The sequence below is a fragment of the Melanerpes formicivorus genome, unplaced genomic scaffold (assembly GCF_026170545.1).
Source record: "Melanerpes formicivorus ecotype bairdi unplaced genomic scaffold, bMelFor1.0.p_v2 SCAF_41, whole genome shotgun sequence".
Classification (NCBI taxonomy): Eukaryota; Metazoa; Chordata; class Aves; order Piciformes; family Picidae; genus Melanerpes; species Melanerpes formicivorus.
The window spans coordinates 3,906,811-3,926,877 of record NW_027142393.1 but is presented as its reverse complement, the minus strand read 5'-3'; the positions used below and the strand labels follow the sequence as shown (position 1 = coordinate 3,926,877).

At 48.4% G+C, this 20,067-nt stretch overlaps 1 protein-coding gene across 3 annotated transcripts in view; it reads left to right on the top strand.

Moving 5' to 3' along the window:
* Positions 1 to 570: 570 nt before the first annotated feature.
* KYNU (kynureninase) overlaps positions 571 to 20,067 on the top strand; it is an 84,166-nt gene continuing 64,669 nt past the window's right edge. For 2 of the 3 annotated variants that reach the window (XM_068158669.1, XM_068158667.1), the window contains exons 1-2: positions 571 to 640; positions 11,385 to 11,574. In XM_068158669.1, the coding sequence (XP_068014770.1) occupies positions 638 to 640; positions 11,385 to 11,574 (193 nt within the window). In that variant the 5' untranslated portion in view covers positions 571 to 637. Of the gene's footprint in view, positions 641 to 5,932; positions 6,012 to 11,384; positions 11,575 to 20,067 lie in introns of those variants that run through there. The other variant, XM_068158668.1, reaches the window with a different exon arrangement.

Genomic DNA, 20,067 nt, shown 5'->3' with positions numbered 1-20,067 from the left:
AGGGTTAGAGTGGAGCTGAGGAAGAAGTTGTTCAGCAGGAGGCTGCTGAGACTCTGGCCCAGGCTGCCCAGGGAGGCTGTGGCTGCCTCCTGCCTGGGGGTGCTGCAGGCCAGGCTGGATGAGGCCTTGAGCAGCTGAGTGGAGTTGAGAGGTGTCCCTGGGCATGGTGGGGAGGTTGAAGCAGATGAGTTCTGAGCTCCCTTCCAGCCTGAGCCACTCTGTGATTTTGTGATTCTATGACTTTGAGCAGCACAAACTTCCTTATTTGTTCTGAGAGAGTTTGGTGCTCATCTGTCATTCCCATGGAGCCTGCTCACCTCTGTCCCCTTGCAAGGGAGATGTCCTGCCCCAGTGACCCTGATGCAGGAGCTTGGTGGCTTTCTTGTGTTATTTGGCATGAAGAGGTTTTCTAGGAGTTGCAGCTTTGCCAGGAAGATCTGGCACTGGGTGAATGTGTGCTGCTGAACCCTTCCTGATAGGGAATGAATTTCTTATCACAGAATGTGCACGAACATATCCCCTTCCTGAGCCACCACTGGCTCTCTCACAGCCTCCCTCGGGTGTCACACACCACTTTGCTGCCTGTCACCGTCCTTCATGTGCTACTGCTTGCTCTGCTGCTTTGGTGCCATCCAGAATGGTAATGCTTCAATCAGCCTTAGCCTGTCATTGCAGGTTCAGCTCTTGGAGGGTCCAGATGTGCGTGGTGCTTCTCACTGGTCAGCGCCTGCTGTGTGGGACACTTGCATCTTAATCCAATTATTGTTTCAATTATTATTATTTTCATTAAACCTCAGCTCTTACTTCCTGACTCTCCCTCCTTTCTGCCCCCCCCTTTCCCTCCTTTCTGCCCCCCCCCTTTCCCTCCTTTCTGCCCCCCCTTTCCCTCCTTTCTGCCCCCCCCTTTCCCTCCTTTCTGCCCCCCCCTTCCCTCCTTTCTGCCCCCCCCTTCCCTCCTTTCTGCCCCCCCCTTTCCCTCCTTTCTGCCCCCCCCTTTCCCTCCTTTCTGCCCCCCCCTTTCCCTCCTTTCTGCCCCCCCCCTTTCCCTCCTTTCTGCCCCCCCCTTTCCCTCCTTTCTGCCCCCCCCTTTCCCTCCTTTCTGCCCCCCCCCTTTCCCTCCAAGTTTCTCTCCAGCTGAAAACTGCTGGAAGAGCTGGAAAACAGAAATGCAAGTGTAAAATGTGCTGCTGCTTATGGAGCTGCAAAGAGGGGGCAGGGTGGTTTGTCTGCCTCCATTCAGCTGGTATCCTCAGCTATTAGTTTACCTGCAGTAGTATAGAGGTCATCATAAAAGGCATGGTACACAAATATTGAAGGGAAAAAGGAAAGCCCTGGTGTGGGTGGGAGCCTCTCAACAAGGTCTTGTCGTTATCATCATCCTATTGCATCTGGCCTGGAGCTGATCTCTGGTTTCCCCTTTCTCAGAAGCTCTTACTCCACAGGCAGGAAATGTGCTACAAGTAGATGAAGAAGTTGGCAGTTGGCAGCACCTCAGTGTTGGAGCAGATGATACCTGAGGTCCTTTCCAACCTCAGTCATTGTAGGACGCTGTGAGGTACAAGGAAGTTTCATCCATTCAAGGAATGTTCTCTTTCTCTTGCAGCTCCCACAGCTACACAGCTGGGAGTGGGGAATTCCTGTTCTTGTTTTCCTTTATGTGGAAGTCCCTGAGCCCTGAATCCCCTCTTGTCCCTCTCTGGGTGTCGCTGTTAGTAGTGTAGTGCTGGAACAGTTCTTCCAAGATGAAGGTTACTGCTGAAAAAGGAAGAATTAATTCCTGTTATTTATTTGGATTTCTGTTTGTTTCTTGTTTCTTTTCTTTTCTTCTTGTTTCTCCTTGGGTTTAATTTTTTCTCTTGTTTCTTTGTTTCTTCTTTTTAATTCTTTCTTCCCCCCCCATTTCCCCCCTATTATTTTCCCCCACAGAGACTGTGCTATAAGAACACATTTTAAAGGACAAGTGCTATGGTTAAAGATTCAGAAGACCAAATAATTTAGCAGGCACTGCTTATAACTACTCCACAAATAAAACCCCAAGCAATCAGATCATAGTTACAGGGGGTTAAGTCTCCATAAGGGAAAGCTAAATGGATTGTGTGAGGTCTTTTAATTCTTAACAAGGAGACCAAAAGTCATCATCACACAGCCAGAGTGATCCACCGCTGCAAATAGGTCAATGAGGCACATGGCCTTCAAATCGCTTCAGAGGCAAAATAGAGCCCTTCAGGGTCTGGGAGAGAGGAGGACAAGGTGAGTGAGAGCAGGTGTAGGGCATCCTGATCAGGTGAGGTTTAAATGAGGCTCGAGGTAAAAGATGAACCTTCTCAGGCAGAAGAGAGGTGGTGATGGGGTGGAGCCAGAAACAGCAGCAGCACAGAGCGGTAAGTAAGTTGGTGCAGCAAGGTAGGCAGAAAGGAGACCAAAGGTTTCATGCTGCTGTTTACCGAGCCATTGCTGCCAGGCCTGAGGTGAGGTGCCCCATGCCATCAGAAGGTGCAGATGGCATGCTTGAAAATGGCATGCTTTGGAAAATAGCTGTGGGGTTGCCTCCCAAGCACAGCCAGCCTCAGTGCTCCCAAGCAGCTGTGCACTGAGCTGAGCTCTGCGCTGCAGGTGCAGTGTGTGCAGCTGGGACACGTCGTGGCCATGCTGCTCCTTACCAGACTGTAGGAATCACTGTGCTCTCCTGCTTGAGGGGCTTCCAGGCCATCTCACCCTGGGTAGAGCTGCTTTTTTCTGTTAAAAAGAATCCTCCTTCATTTACCAGATCATTTTACTCTCCTGACAGCAAGACTGCTCTGGGCCAGTGCTGCTAAGGCATGACCTGATGGACCGAGTGTCCTGGCATCCCATCTGGCACGAGATGGGTGTGCTTCAGGCTGCAGTTGGTTATTTGTTGTTGCTGCATGTCTTGAGAGAAAGCCATATGCTCTGTCAGTTCATTGCAGGCTTTATTGGTGTTTCTGTGGGAAAACTCACATAGCTTCTTTCAGTCAAGGGACGAGGCTCCCGTGACAAGGACATGAACGTGCTTCAGTGAGCCTGGGGCTGGCAGTGATGGATGGCAGCCAGCAAATGGTTAGGGTGAAGGATGAGAGGGAGCAGGATCAGCATGCTGCTGGATGTCTCTGGCAGCACGTGGCTTAACGTGCTTAAGCACCTCTGAATGAGCTGGGGAAGCTGTTGGTATGAGGAACATGTCTGCCTGTCCACCGGGCAGCTCCAGACATCCCTCAGTTACAGACCAGCAGAGTTTTGGCTTCCCACAAAGCTGCAAATATCCTTTTTTTTCCCCTTCTCCCCCCCCCCCCCCCCCCCCCCCTTTATTCCTTCTCTAAACTGTCTGTCAAATGTCACTGCCTTCCTCTCACTCTCCTAACAGCTTCTTTCAGAGGGTGATGGCATAGCTGTCCTCTACTGCTTTTTGATTCTCCCTGCTGCATCTACCAGTGCTAGCTGGGACTTCGGGCAACAATGTGCCCTTGTGGCCAAGAGAGCCAATGGCATGCTGGGGTGCAGCAAGGAAAGTGTGGCCAGCAGGGCTGGGGAGGTTCTCCTGCCCCTCTGCTCTGCTGAGACCACAGCTGGTGTGCTGTGTCCAGTTCTGGGCTCCCCAGTTCAAGAGAGACAGAGACCTGCTGGAGAGTCCAAGGGAGAGCTATGAGGATGATTAGGGGACTTGAGCATCTCCCCTATGAAAGAGAGAGACTGAGAGCCCTGGGGCTGTTTCATCTGGAGAAGAGAAGGCTGAGAGGGGATCTGATCAATGCCTCTCAATATCTGAGGGGTGGGGGTCAAGTGGAGGGGGCCAAGCTCTTTTCAGTGGTGTGCACTAATAAGACAAGGAACAACAGATTCCAGCTTGAACAGAGAAGGTTTCAGCTCAACATGAGGAGAAACTTCTTTACAGTGAGGGTGGCAGAGGCCTGGAGCAGGCTGCCCAGGGAGGTTGTGGAGTCTCCTGCTCTGGAGCCTTTCCAACCCCCCCTGGATGTGTTCCTGTGTGCCCTGCCCTGGGTGGTGCTGCTCTGGCAGCAGGGTTGGACTGGATGATCTCTGCAGGTCCCTCCTAACCCCTAGCATTCTGTGACCCTCTGCAATCCACATTCCCTGAAAATTCCCACAACTCCCTCTGCCATGCGGTAGGATGCTAGAAAGAAGTTGTTCCCCATGAGGGTGGTGAGAGACTGGCACAGGTTCCCCAGGGAGGTGGTGGAAGCTTCATCCCTGGAGGTTTTGAAGGCCAGGCTGGATGTGGCTGTGAGCAACCTGCTGTAGTGTGAGGTGTCCCTGGCCATGGCAGGGGGATTGGAACTGGCTGAGCCTTGAGGTCCCTTCCAACCCTGACAATTCTATGGTTCTGTGTGGCTGTGAGCATTGCTTATGTCTGGCTGTCAGGCCCTCAACCTGCTCCTTCACTGAAGTAAGAAAGGGTTTGGTTTAAAACCATTTTCATTCTAATCCTACTGGTGTCCTGGTGCCTTTATGGGAGAAACGGGGGGAAAAAAAACCAACCCTTCTTCACTTAATGAGAGCTTTACTTTTTCCCAGGGTGAGAAAGGACCAAAAGAAATGTCACAAATATCTGCACACAGAGCTGGCTTCTGGTTAACTCGGAGGTCATGTGTGTGGCTGCAGTGGGGGTCAGAGTCTGGAGGAGCAGGCACGTGGCCCTGCAGAGGACTTTCCTCACCCTCTCCCTGGAACGGCTGCCAACCACAGGGTAACGTGGCTTCACTGGGGAGGGGAAGGAGCTATGACTTCTCTCCTCTGCCCTGCTGAGACCTCATCTTCAGTGCTGCATTCAGTTCTGGGCTCCCCAGTTGAAGAGGGACAGGGATCTGCTGGAGCAGGTCCAGCGGAGGGCTGCAAGGATGATTAGGGGACTGGAGCACTGCCTGGTGAGGAGAGGCTGAGGGACCTGGGGCTTTTTAGTCGGGAGAAGAGAAGACTGAGAGGGGATTTAATCAAGGTTTATAAATATCTGAGGGCTGGGGTCAGGAGGGAGGAGACAGGCTCTGCTCACTTGCTCCCTGTGACAAGACAAGGAGCAATGGACGTAAGCTGCAGCACAGGAGGTTCCACCTCAACACAAGGGAGAACTTCTTCACTGTGACCCTTACAGAGCGCTGTGGTTGTGGAGTCTCCTTCTCTGGAGACTTTCAAGGCCTGCCTGGATGTATTCCTCTGTGACCTGAGCTAGATTTTATGGTCTTGCTCTGGCAGGGGGGTTGAACTCAATGATCTTCCAACCCCTGACATCCTCTGCTCCTGTGATGACTTTCAGATGTAAAATGACTTCCAACACCCTAGCACTTGTTGATGGGAAGGTCAATGCATGCTTAAGGTGCTCTAAGGACCTGAATTTATTATCCTTCCTCTCTGCCACCTTCCCTTGCTCCAGCTGTGCCACTGTGCTGTGTAACTAACTTAATCACCCAGCCCTGTGTCTGTTGGTGGCTGTGCTGTGAACACTGAGGATTTTTCCCTTTCCCTGAAGTTCTGTAGTTTGAAACAAGCTCACTGAAGTGTGTTTAACCCAAAATCATCTAGTATGTGCCTTGCTTTGGGCTGGGCTTTTTTCTTGTTGTGGGAGCTTCCTTCTGCAAAGCTGTGTTCACAGAGATAACTTAGTCTGTGCCAAGCTGGGCAAGAGCCTCAGCTCTTAGCCCTTGTGCCTTCCTGCAGCTGTCCTCTGTTTGCTTTTAAAGCAGCTCCCAGCCACAGCGCTATTGGTGCTCCCCGTGGGCGTACCTGGGCAGCATGGACCCTCACAGACGTGCACACCCCCAGGTTGCCTTCCAAAGGGTTCATTTGGGTTCTGACCTGCAAATGTCAAAGGTCTGTGGGCTGAGCTGCCTTCAGCAACCTGGTAAACAGCAATTGGAGGGCAGAAAGTACAGGGTGTGCTCTTTCCATCAGAAACTCTTGCTTTTCTCTGTGAGGATATTGAGGCAGCTGAAGTAGGGATTCCTTGTGTGCCTGTCAGCACGGTGCTGGGTTAAGAGACTGTGAGTAACAGCTTGGAATCTTTAAAGAAAATGGTGAAGGGGGGTTGGGGGGTGGTGGTGAGGGGACTTTGAAGAGTTTTTAGTAGAGACATGAAGTTACAATTAGAGGGTAGCTCTACAAAAGTATTGTAGGTGGGTCTAAGAATAGGACAAATTATCATTCTTAGGATGAAGCCTAATGGACTCCCCTACCAGAGCTTAGGAAGATGGCTTGCTAATATTCACACTCTTCCCCACCCCCCCCTTTTCTGTTTAGTCAGTAAATTATGCATAAAGGACAAAACAGAAATAATCACCCAGACAATCATGTCACTTATGTCTGGCTCATTCTCAGCCATTGTCTTTTACAGTTGTTTTTGAAAGGGAGATGAATTAGTAGGGCTGGTATCTGTGCTGATAAAATATGAAGTAATGACTGTTCTCTTAATTTAAGTTGCATAGCCTCTTCCTGAACAGGAAAGGTTGCCAACAGGCCTTGGTGAGCTCCTTAGGTGGAATCAGTATGTGGGAAAGTCAGGAGAATAAAGAAAGAGTGAGGATAACCCAGGAAAGCTGACTTCATATTATCTCTACCTGCTAAGTCCATAAAGATGGAGTCATTTTCAAGGAAAGGAAGAAATAACCTAAATGGTTCTGTCTGGCTTTTTTCTCTAGAGTAGAGGATTTCCTCTTAAAAAGCTGTTTATTTTTACTCCAAGTTTTATGAGCAGAAGTCCTGTTTATCAAGGACATGTTAGAAGGGCAACAGAGCTGGTGAAGGGTCTAGAGCACAGTTCTTATGAGGAGTGGCTGAGGCAACTGGGGTTGCTTAGTCTGGAGGAGGGGAGGCTGTGGGGAGGCCTCATTGCTCTCTGCAGCTCCCTGAAAGGAGGTTGCAGTGCGGCTGGGGTTGGTCTCCTCTCCCTAGTCTCAGGTGATAGCATGAGAGGAAATGGTCTGAAATTGTGCCTGGGGAGGGTTAGGTTGGAGATTAGGAAAACATTTCTTTACTGAGAAAGTGTTTGGGGATTGGGAGAGGCTGCCCAGGGAGGTGGTGGAGTCCCCAGCCCTGGAAACTTGTGGACATGGCACTCTGGGATGTGTTTGGATGGCCATGGTGGTGTTAGGATGATAGATGGACTGGGTGGTCTTAGAGGACTTTTCCTGCTGAAGCAGTTCTCTGATTCTGTGTTTCTCCAGGTGGGGATTACATTTTGCACTGATGACTTTGAGTTTTGATTTGAAAGGTGATACAAAATGTAGTTGTCAGTCACCCAAAGATCATGGGATGGAGTAAAGGTGTGCTGACCTTATGCAAAGGTATTTACTCTACGTGTAGAAAACAACAAATGACTCCTGAATTGTTGTGAAACTATTGCACAGGGCTCCATTTTGCAGCAATTAGTAGAAGAAATCACAGGGCCATCATAGGATGTTTGGGGTTGGAAGGGACCCTCAAAGATCATTGAGTCTAACCCCCCTGCCAGAGCAGGGCCAGAGAATCTAGCGCAGGTCACACAGGAAGGCATCCAGATGGGTCTGGATAGTCTCCAGAGCAGGAGACTCCACAACCTCTCTGGGCAGCCTGCTCCAGGGCAGATAGATTGCAAAAATGAAAGAAAGAAAGGCAGGGTACCCCCAAGCAGTTGTGTGATTCCCTCTCTCTGAAGCCTAGTGCCCATTCGAAGGACAAGAGTGCTTTCTTATTCTGCTCTCAGAATTGGGTCCCTGGGATTTCATTCCTCAATAGGATTTTGATTGATTTTTATTTTAGTAGTTTTATCTTATTTCATAACATTGGTATTAGATCAGATACCTCAGAGCACTTAATCATTTTTAGCTCCTGGATCTTTGTATTTAATATTACACTTGCTGTCAAATAAGAATCTAAATAAGAATCACAATCAAGGTGAAGTCATTGATCAGGTGCAGCAAACTGCAGCAATGACAGGCAACCCAAAAACCTGATGCAGAAATCCTTGTCTCTAACATAGACAGCTATTGACTTCAGTGGGGTTTGGGGACAGGCCTCAGATGGACACAAAACCCATCTATACCTGCCAGACAGGTCAGCAGATGACCTGGAATATGATAGCCATCAATCCACTGCAATAACTCTGTGTCCTTACTGAAGACTGATGACTACTGGAAAGAGAAATGGGAGGATGCTGTGCAGTATTCATGTGGTGTAAAGCAGAGAACCTACAGATCACATGAGAGGGATGTGGTGTATCAAAACCTACAGTCCTTCAAACACCCTTATCATCCACCTGCTGATCATAAACTACAGGACAATTAACTGACATTGCCTGCGTGGACCCCAAGAGATAAACATTGGAGGCTCCCAATCCTGCCTCAGAGGCTGTATCCAGGATAGGAGATAGGTGACAGCAATGCCAATGCTTCACAGTTTCCCTTCTAGGGACTGAGGGAGCTGAGCATGGCTGAACAAATCCCTAACTCAAGTCAGTCATCTGTTCAGAGAGATTAAAAGGCTCTTTCCCTTACTTCAGCAGCTGTGTCATAGGGGAACAAAAAAATCCAGGCATTGAGTGGAGTGGGAAGGAGATTGACTGCATAGAAAGGACTACACTGACTACTGTGTGATCCTTTTATCTGGAAGGCGATATTCAGGGAGAGCTGGTTTCCAGCCCTTTCTCCAGCAGCTGTTTCCACAACTGGCATGGAATATTTGTGATTAAAGGCAGAGGATGAATCTTGGTTCAAACAGAGAAGCCTTTGGAAAAATAAAAGCAGGTTTATTTTCCAAGCACTGATGACAATATTGCTTACTGATTCAACTCCTTTGTAACGTGGAGCAGTAAAGCTTGCTACCTTATAGTGTTTTTAATTTATAGTGATGTGCCTCTATTAGTGATGGCTGTAGTGGTTGTGATCCTAGCTTGCCTTTCAAGATGTTTCACTACATCCAGTGGAGGAAGACCTCTAAACCACCCTCCCTCATGTCTGCCCAATCAGGCCCAGAAGGTCAATACCTTTCTGACCTGCAGAGGAGCACATGTTACTACCAACACCCCAGCAGAACTGGCAGAGACAAGGTCTTGGATCTCTGTCCCACTGTGGAGGAGCTAAGCAGCAGTTCCCTGGAGAACAGGGAGTGTGCTCACATCACCTGTGGAGCTTTCAGCAGGGTGGCAACTCTTCAAGAGTGACCAATTGGATGTGTTAGTCCCATCCAGCTCATCCCCCTTAGCATCACACCCAACTATCTGTCTAGGTGTTGCCCTCTGCCTCCTAGAAGCCTTGAAAAGCTCTCTGAGAACCAAGATGGTGGAGTATTTCCTTTGTCACCATGTTAGTTTATTTTTATCATCTGTGGGGCAATTAGGATGAATGAGTGGGAATGATAAATTTGGTGACAATGAGGAGGTGTGAACAATCTATGTGGAGACAGCACAGAAATAGGATGTCTCCAGTACCTCCCAGGGGAGTCTGAACATTAGCTAAATGAAAGCTTCTCTCTTGAAAGAGCTCTACTGGAATTTATATAGATATATATATATAAATATATTTTTAAGTATATATTTCTATGTGGTGGGAAAGGACAAATGGTGGCTGTGCAAGATCTCAAGTCTGGTGGGGAAAAAGAAAATGCTCTCATCATAAACTAAATGCTAGCAAATGAAACCAGGGTAACTAGCATCGTGCTGGCCATTTGGCTAGCTGATCAAGCAGTTTGGGTTAATTTGCACTGATAAGGCTGTGCTGGTTAGGGGGTGATATTTATATACCAACTGTTGCCCTTCCTATATGTGTCCATGAAGCTCTTCTGGATGCTGTTCAGGGGGTGGGTAAAAAATTGTGTCAAACCCCTGATCTACATTTCACAGATTCATAAAATGGTTCTGATTGGAAGGGACCTTAAAGATCATCCAGTGCCAAACCCCCTGCCATGGGCAGGGACACCTCTCACTAGCCCAGCTTGCTCAAGACCTCATCCAGCCTGGCCTTGAACACCTCCATGGAAGGAGCCTCCCTGTGCAACCTGTTCCAGTGTTTCCCCACTCTCACTGTAGAGAATTTCTTCCTAATCTGCAGTTTGTCATCCACATTCAGGAAAGCATCTAAAAACCTTTATATAAATATTATTTTTGGGTTTTTATATATATATATATAGATATATATATATTTTGTTGTTCTTCTCTCAGGCCAAAGCTGTAGGAAGGAGAAGAGCTGTTTGTGCAAAACCAGGGTGTTTTGTAGCACTGTCTTCTAGTTATGGAGGATATGTACTTGAAAAGGTTTCTTTCTCAAGCAGAGAGAAAAACCTATTTTCTCTGTTGGCTCTGTGCTGCACGTTATGTACTCATCTGTCCTACTTCAGCCTACCACTGAGAGTTTTCCTGTTGCAAGCAAAACTCTTGGGGCTGCTAAGGCAGAGAATATTGTAGGGTTTAACTACAAAGTGCCTTAAACTGGGGCAACTACCATGCACCTCAGTGAGCCCCTTGACTGCCTTCTGCAACAGAATGCAGCAGGCAGCACTGCCCAAGTCCTGCCCTAAAGTACAGGGCAAGTGTCATAACTGTTCTTTGTTGCTAGGTTTGTAAAGCCAAGTGCAGAAATGCTGTCTTCAACACCCTGCTGTCTCTGGGCATTACAGTCACAGGAAGGTTTTTCTCATCAAGATCAATGAGCTTGCAAATTTTGCAGTTAGCTTTGGATTTTCCTGTTGCAGACTGGGATCTGTCATGCTTGCATCTTGGCTTTGGCTCCTCTCCTTGCCCAGCACCAGCAGAGCTAAACCAAGCTAAGCCACCAGGATTTTCAGTGTAGCTAGAAGGAAGTATTAATTCAAGACCCTGGTCTTGAGAGCTGCATTTCTGACAAAGCTTTTGCCTGCCCTCTGTAGCCTGCCTGCTCTGCCCTTGTGCATGAGCTCAGCTCTACACCAACACCCCCTCCTATCTTGAAGGCAGAAAAGCTGAAAGAAGCTGAACGTGGCACAGCCTGGGAACAACTTCAGCCTAGCTGTGCACCTGCTATTTATAGGAGTGCAGGCTGCAGAAACAATAATGCTGCCTCTGGCTTTGAGGGCTCCAAACTGTGAATGACACTTCAGAGTTTGTAACTGCCGTCAGGTCTGAGGGGAGAACTTAGAAGCTGCTGATAGAGCTTAAAAATAAGGGAATAGCATTGCATCTGTAGGGTGGGGGGGAGAAAAGTCTTTGGGGGTTGCAGCAATATGTTGCCTTGGAAAGACTTGAAGCAATCAGCTTTACCATTCTGTTCAAACCCTTCACTTCTAAAAAGCTTTAAATCAAGCCAGGTTTGGGTCTTGAAGGAGGCAGCTGTAGGGGCTGCTCACCAGCCACCTGTGAATAGGCATGCTGCATGCTGCACAGGCTAAACTGTGCCTTTTTTCATTTGAAGGTGGAAGTGAATGACCTGAGGATGGATCCTTCTTCTCCTGTGCTACCAGCAAGCATCTTAGAAGAGACTGCCCTGCGCCTAGGATGCAGCCCCACAGACGAGAAACTTGCTTCTCACTTAGATGCAGAGGATGAGTTAAAGCATCTTCGTCAATGTTTCTACATCCCCAAAGTCAAGGATCTGCCTCCAAGTGAGAATTATAATGATGGTGAAGGGGGAGGGATGGAGGGGGAATGGTGGAAGCTTTGCATCCTCTGCATGTGTTTATCACAGATCTTTGGAAATCATTGTCACTTCTGAGGTAATTGAGCAGTTGCAGTCATATCTGAGCACAGTGTGTCCCTGCTGCTGCTAAATCAATCCATCAGCTTATTCCAGCTCCAGAAGCTTTGTGCTCATGTTCCCATCCTGAATGACATGTGAGGATCCAGGACTTAGATGGTGCTTATGCTGTCAGTCAGCTGCTTGGAACAATGCAGGGACTGATTGAAAATTATAGGCAGAAGCATTTCTATCTGATGGTTTGAAACAGCAATGCCACTGACAATAGTCACAGAATCATAGAATGGGCAAGGTCAGAAGGGACCTCCAAAGCTCATCCAGTCCGACCTATCCCCAGCCAGCAGGGACATCCTCAACTACATGAGGTTGCCCAGGGCCTCTTTGAGTCTTACCTCGAATATGCCCAGGGATGGGGCCTCAACCACCTGCCTGGAGAACCTGTTCCAGTCTTCCACCACCCTCATAGTGAAGAACTTCTCCCTAACATCCAATCTAAATCTGCTCTGCTCTAGTTTGAAGCTATCGTCCCTCATCCTGTCCCTGCAGACCTTTATGAACAGTCTCTTCCCATTCTTCTTGTAGCCCCCTTCATGTACTGGCAGGCTGCTATTAGGTCTCCCTGGAGCCTTGTCTTCTCCAGCTCACTCATCCTGTCCCCATAGTGGAGATACTCCAGCCCTCTGATCATTTTCATGACCCTCCTCTGGACCCTCTCCATCAGGTCCATGTCCTTCCTATATTGAGGGCTCCAGACCTGCATACAGTACTGCAGGTGAGGTCTCACCAGAGAGTGGCAGAATCAGCTCTCTGGCTCTGCTGGCAGTGCTGCTTTGGATGCAGCCCAGGCTGCCACTGGCCTTCTGGGCTGCAAGCTCACACTGCCTGCCCATGTCCAGCTTCTCATCCACTCGAGCACTTACTTCCTTGGCATGGTATGGTTTGAGATTATCCATCTAGTTGGAATGATTTTAGTTAATGAAAGGGATGGCACCCATGTTGTGTTACATTTATGCTTATTGCTGCTGGTAGAGATGATTTTTCTTCCTGAGTCCAAATGGAAGACTGAGCCTTAGAACAAATCATTGATCTGAGCAAATAATTCACCCTGAAGCTTTCATTTGAAGATCTTTCCTGATAACTTCATGTGCCTTCAGTGCAGCCATCCAGGATGGTTCTTGACATTGTTCTGCTTGTCCCTGGGCTAGTAGGTTGTTTCAGAGAGCCTGGGGCATGCCTGGGTGTGGGAGCAGGACTATCTTTGATTTATTTATTAAGAGAGGGGACTTGGTGTGCAGTCATGGCAGCCATGAAGGCAGGAAGCATTGGCAAGCTGAGAAGGAAGCATTTGCTTTGTGTTGCAGAAGTCATAGAATCATAGATATAGTCCCAAAGTCATAGAATTGTTTTGGTTGAAAGAGACCTTGAAGATCATCAAGTCCAACCATTCCCTAACTCTACCAAGGCTGGTGCTAAACCATATCCCTCAGCACCAACTCCCTCTGCTTCTTTTCAACACCACCAGGGATGGGAATTCAACCACCTCGCCGGGCTTCTTGTCCCAGAGGTTGAGAACCCTCCCAGCCCAGTCAGACTACAAAACATTTCCCTAATTCCCCTCCTCCTCCCTGCTTTGCTGCTGTGTATCTGGCCAAAATAATGCAGGAAACCTGGTGGGAACACCCAGTGATGGAGGAGGCATGACCCTGGGCTCTTCTGCTTCCCAAGCTCTGGCTAGGCTTGTTTTCAGCTCACATGTCAAATAGCTGAGGAGCAAAAGCTGTGCCTGCTCTGCAGGCCCTGGCCATCACCCATGAGAAGCTGAAGAAAAGGTCTGTTTAGAAGGTGAGCCTTTTGAAGCTATCTGTGCCTTCAGTATCTTCCTGCTGAGCAATGATGAATGTTGGGGATGCAGTCTGCCCCTGTCCTTAGGTCATGGGCATGATAAATCTTAGTTCTCTGTGTCCTGCTGGTGTTGGCTGATCTCTCCCCAAATTTAAATCCCTGAGTTGCTGCTAGTTATGTTACTCAGAGCAGAACTGGACACTTCACAAGTGTTTGAACTTGGTGCTTCCTCCACATGAAGAAGGTGTTCTCAGTCAGGAAGGCATTTGTTATTAGTCTCCCCCTAGTCACTCAAGGAGGTTTCCTAACCCCTCATCTCTCTGTACTCAAAGGCACTTCAGCTGCCACTGAGTCACTGCAAAATGTTCCTCTTTAGCAGGGAGGGTTCTGGAAAGTGGCTCCTATGGGTGATGCACTGCTGCCCTGGGCTGTCCAAGTAACAATCTGGCTGGGCTGCTGAAATCCAGCTCTGGGAGGGCACCCAAACTGCAGCCCTGTCTTTGGCTGAAGCATGTCAAATGCTTCTGAGGAGCAGGGAAGGTCATTTCTCAGGGTAGTGTTACAGCAGCTCCAGATGGAAGAGTCTTCTGAGAAGCACCTGGCAGTTTTGATCCTCCTGGGACAGTTTTCACTGCTTCCTTTCCATTCTCCATTCTTTGTTTTTCAATTACCATGATATTTAGACTCCAAGATCGCTTCTGCAGGTGGTTTTTTTTCCCTGCAGTTACTATAGTCCTTACTCCTGAGACTGTGGCTATATATGTTTCAGTGAAGATAAGCAGACTACAAAGCCAACCCAGCTGAACAGCACAGAGAACCCATCCTTCTCCTGTGCCCAAGCTGAGGGGCTTTTGCCTCCTCTTTCCCCCCTGTCTCTCTCTTCCCTGCTTCAGCTGTCATCAGGAGCAGCTTCCCTGCTGAAGAAAACCCAGCAGGGGTGTAAATATCTGGAGATATTTACATTGTGTGTCTGTGGCATAGAGACAGCTCTCCCATGACACTGATCTGAGCAGAGGAGCGGATCCTAGATAAGGTGCTGCTGCAGATCAGTGTCATGGCAAGACATTAGCCATCAAACACTCTTTATATATTTACATTAAACATTACAATGAGGGCTTAAAGCAAAGCCTTACAAGAAAGAGATGAGAACATCCAGAGGAGACAACCCTAAGATGATGTCCACAAAAAAATATTTAGGAAGCCATCACAATGGCTTCATTTAGTCATCAGCTCACAGGCTGCCACAGCTGTTTACTTGCTGCAGCAGTCGAGTGGAAGCCACTAGCAGTCTGGCAAATCTTGGAGCTGTTATGTGCAGGCATGAGAGATGAGGCTCAGGTGAGCAAATAAGATGACAGCAGAGGATTTAGAGAAATGTTTGGATCTCCAAGCTGACAACAAAGTCTCTTGAACACTTTTGGTGTGTGTGTGCTCTGCAGGGAGAAGGCAGCAGCAGAGGCTGAGTTGCAGATGGCAGGCAGCGAATCACCGGTCTGATTATGGCTGTGCCTTGTGCTCTGTCATCTTGTAAAGCAAAAGAGCGTTGTCTGGCTTCCTTGGGAATAAAAAGATGTCCCAGAATGAAAATGTGGAGCTATATTTCCCTGAAGAAATGGTTAAAGGTGGTGGTTAATCATAGAAATTTGGCTCTTTGTTTGGAGGGATGTGAAGGGGCTGTAGGGAGGTGTGAAAGCAGAGATCTTTCATCCTTCGACAAGGCCTCAGGCAGGTATCAGCAGATTCAAACTTTCCTTTCTGGCTAATAAAGCCATTGTAGTTCTCCCTTCTGGACTCAATACCCATGAAAGTAAACTTGCCTTTATTTTTCCTTTTGAGGTTTCAAAGGTAGGGAAGTGTATCTGTAATGCAGACAAATGGCTGTATTTAGTATGCAAACTAAAGGCTATTATTAGACCAGGCCAGTTTGCAGGGACCTCAGCAGGTGTGAGAATCATTTAGAATGTATCTAATTAATCTTCATGTAAATTATTGTTCATGTGGTTTTATTTCTTTCTTTGTTTATAAGTTTATTTATCTATCAATTGATATCCTCCTTGCTCCCCTTCCTTCCTCCTCCTTGCCCCCCTTCCTTCCTTCCTCCTCCTTGCTCCCCTTCCTTCCTTCCTCCTCCTTGCCCCCCTTCCTTCCTTCCTCCTCCTTGCCCCCCTTCCTTCCTTCCTCCTCCTTGCCCCCCTTCCTTCCTTCCTCCTCCTTGCCCCCCTTCCTTCCTTCCTCCTCCTTGCCCCCCTTCCTTCCTTCCTCCTCCTTGCCCCCCTTCCTTCCTTGCCCCCCTTCCTTCCTTGCCCCCCTTCCTTCCTTGCCCCCCTTCCTTCCTTGCCCCCCTTCCTTCCTTGCCCCCCTTCCTTCCTTGCCCCCCTTCCTTCCTTGCCCCCCTTCCTTCCTTGCTCCTCCTTGCTCTCCTTCCTTGCTCCTCCTTGCTCTCCTTCCTTGCTCCTCCTTGCTCTCCTTCCTTGCTCCTCCTTGCTCCCCTTCCTTGCTCCCCTTCCCTTCCTGGCTCCTCCAGGGGCACATTTCAATAACTGTCTCCTGATTGCTTTGCACCAGACTCAGTTTCATCAGTTGCACTTATTTCCTATTTGACCATTTCAGCATGTAGCATGTCAGCTGCAGCTCCTCCAGAAATAAAAAGGGCCAACACCATGACAAAAGGGAGTAGAGTAATGTGGGGAATGGCAAGTGCTGGTGTTAAGGAAACAAATGTGTTGCTGTAAGGAGTATGACAGTAACCAAAGGATTGTAGAAGCACATCAGTGTGCTGCTCAGAAGGGCTTGTGAAATGTTGAGAATGATGCAAAGAGTAAGCTTGGCTTTGGGAAGCAGCAGTGGTCCAAAATCAGTCTTTTAATGATGTGGGGGGGAGGGAAGTAAATGGCTTTTTGTGAAGAGCAAAAGAGTACAGCCCAGTATGGAGTTGATATCATAGCAAAATAAGCCCAAGGAACAGGTGTCAAAGTAGACCAGACTTGGTCAAAGTGCTGCTGCCAACTCTCTCCAACAGGGACCCAAGGGGTGTTTAAAAAGGACTGCAGGGCAACCAAACCTAACTTGCTTATAAGCCTTTAGGTTGGAGTATGAAGAGTACCAGTGAACCTGAGCTCCAGATTCTTGAGCAGAGATCCTTCCCTCTGCTCCCACCAAGATGGTACTGCTGTTTTTCTTGATAGGAAAAGAGCTGCCAATAGAAGCAATTTAGGAGCATGGATAATATTTGTATCTCTCTGGTTTCATTCATATTACAGTAGAGATGGAAACCAGATGTAGGATCTGTAAAAGAGATTAGGCAGAAATTGCTTTCTGACTTATGCTTTTGAAAAGCTTCTAAAGCTTTAATTAAGAAATTACCCAAGTTGTCTAATTTTCTGACAAATGTGTTTCTGGTGCAGTTCAAGGAAGTTGGCAAATTCTCACTGCAGAATCACAATGGTAGGGGTTGGAAGGGACCTCCAGAGATCACCCAGTCCAACCCCCCTGCCAGAGCAGCACCACCCAGGGCAGGGCACAGAGGAACACATCCAGGTGGGGTTGGAAAGGCTCCAGAGCAGGAGACTCCACAACCTCTCTGGGCAGCCTGCTCCAGGCCTCTGCCACCCTCACCATACAGCAGTGTCTCCTCATGCTCAGGTGCAACCTCCTGGCTTCCAGCTTGTCCCTGTTGCTCCTTGTGCTGTCCCTGGGCACCACCAAACAGAGCCTGGCACCTTCCTCCTGACCCCCACCCCTCAGGTATTGGTAGACGTTGATCAGATCCCTCTCAGCCTTCTCCTCTCCAGACTAAAGTCTCTCTTCATAGCAGAGACGTTCCAGTCCCGCAGTCATCCTTGTAGCTCTCTGTTGGATTCTCCCAGCAGGTCCCTGTATCTCCTGGATTTGGAGAACCCAGAACTGGACACATTATTCCAGGTGTGGCCTCACCAGGCATCTAATCTATTTTTCTACAGCCCCAACATAATAGTTTCAGAGAGGGAAACGTAATCTTTCCCTTCATTTCAACAAGTATCTTAACATATTCATTTCATTTCATTTTTGTGCTGAGCTTTGCTTCCTGTGTTTAGGAGAAAAGGCATAACCCTGGCTGCTTGGGGTACTGCACAGGTGTGTGGTACAGGTAGAGTATGTGCACAGTGCAGGTGTAGCACAGGTTTTGTTGTGCAGCAGCCACAGAGATGACCAATAACGTCACAGGGATTGTGTGTGGGGATTGATAGTCTCTGGGTGTGTGACTCCTGCAGGTTCTCCCTGTGTCCAGCTCAGGAGTCCTCAGCACAGGAAGGACATGGACCTCATGGAGTGAATCCAAAGGAGGTTGTACCTCCAGGGCAACTGCAGCAGCTCTGCTATGAGGACAGGCTGAGGGAGCTGGGGTTGTTCACCTGGAGAGGAGAAGGCTCCAGGAGGACCTTAGAGCAGCCTTCCAGTGCCTAAAGGAGCCCTCAAAGAAGTCTGGAGAGGGACTCTTTCCAAAGGCCTGCAGTGACAGGACAAGGGGCAATGGTTTCAAACTAGAGAAGAGCAGATTTAAATTGGATGTGAGGAACAAATTTTGCACTATGAGGCTGCTGGAACACTGCAACAGGTTGACCCAGGGAGGTAGTTGAGGCCCCATCCCTGGGGAAATTCAGGGTCAGGCTCAGCAAGGCTTTGAGCAAGCTGATCTAGTGCAAGATGTCCCTGCTGACTGCAGGAAGGTTGAAGTGGATGACCCTTGGAGACCCCTTCCAACCCAACCCATTCTAGGGTTCTATAGATGGATGCAAATGATGTACTACTTCTAGAAGGTCACCAGCACTTGTCCCTCCAAGGTGGTCTAAGAGGAGAAATAACAGGAGAAGGCACTGTTGGGCTTGACAGATGATGGCATGGGGTAATTAGATTGTTCAGAGCCTCACCACAGCTATTAGTTATAAATTTCTACTGCCTTGCTCTTCTCCTAATCACTGTAAGGATTTGTCAACATAGATTTCCTCCTCCTCAGATGATGATGACATGAAGTGCAGCCCACAATATCTGCTGACAAGCCAAGAACTTTTGAGGCTGCCTTAAAACATTCTGTGCAAGGACTACCTTATTTATTTATTTTAGTTAGTTAGTTATTCTAAGTAGTGATTCAATCATGCAGGGGGAACTGACATGAAAGAGACAGCTTCACCTAGTCTGAACTTCCATTAAATGCATGATTCAGGTAGTTTCACATCTCAGAGTAGGAATATATTGGGGATGGAAGAAAAGTGGATAGCCTGGCCAGGAAAGCTCTCCCTCTTTGTTCATGGTTGGTTACAGACCTGACAGAATCAGTGCCAGTGGCTGCTGCTTCCCTCACAGCCCTAGAGACCTGGGGTTTAATGCTGCCTGAACTCACATTAGCTCCAGAACAGCTACAGAAGGACTCAGCCAAAAATTTCAGGAGGATGAGGGTAATGACTGCTTACAAATTGGCTGACTGTCTTCCCCCTTAGACTCCTTTGCACCTTTGTGGTATCCTGGAATGAAGGTCAGAGACTGTTTACAAAGGCCTGGAGTGACGAGGGGCAATGCCTTCAAACTGGAGCAGAGCAGATTTAGATTGGATGTTAGGAACAAGTTCTTTACCATGAGGATGGTGGAACATTGTCACTGGTTGCCAGGGAGGTGGTTGAGGCTCCATCCCTTGAGATATTCAAGGTCAGGTCCAACAAAGCTTTGAGCAACCTGCTGTAGTTTGGGGATGTCCCTACTGACTGCAGGGGGGTTGGACTGGATGACCTTTGGAGGTCCCTTCCAACCCAAAGCATTCTATGATTCTATGTAGCACAGGCATTTGGGCTGGAGACAATGTCCCAGGGAGATGTGGAGTGAGCAGAGTTCCAGGATGGTGGCACACAGTGGGGTGTGTGTGTGTGCACTGTGTGCTGAGCCTCCTGTGCTTGCTTCCACGTGTGTGCTGTTGTGTGGTGTCCCAGAACCACAGTGGTAGGGGTGCTAAAGCAGCTGCACCCAAAGCAGGGTGCAGAGGGTCACATCCAGGTGAGTTTTGAATGTTCTCAGAGAAGGAGCCTGCAACCTCTCTGAGCAGCCTGTTCCAGTGCTTTGCCACTCTCACAAGAAAGAAGTTTCTCTTCATGTTCAAACAGAACTTCTGCAGTCCAACTGTGCCCATTGGCCCTTGTCCTGTCGCTGGGCACCACTGGAAAGAGGCTGGTCCCATCCTCTTGACACTCACCCCTTAAATATTGATAAGCATTGAGAAGATCCCCTCTCAGCCTAAACAGCCCCAGGTCTCTCAACCCTTTCTTGCAAAGGAGATACTCCACTCCACTCATCCTCTTTGTAGACCTCCCCTGGACTCTTTCTAGTAGTTACTTCTCTCTCTTGAACTGGGGAGCCCAGAAATGGACATAGTGCTCCAGATGTGGCCTCACTAGGGTAGAGGAGATGAGAAGAAACTCCCTCAATCTGCTGGTCACACTCACCTTAATGTACCCTAGGATACCATTGGTCTTCTTGGCCACAGTAGCATGTTGCTGGCTCATGCTGGGTTCCTTTACCAAGACTCCCAGGTCCT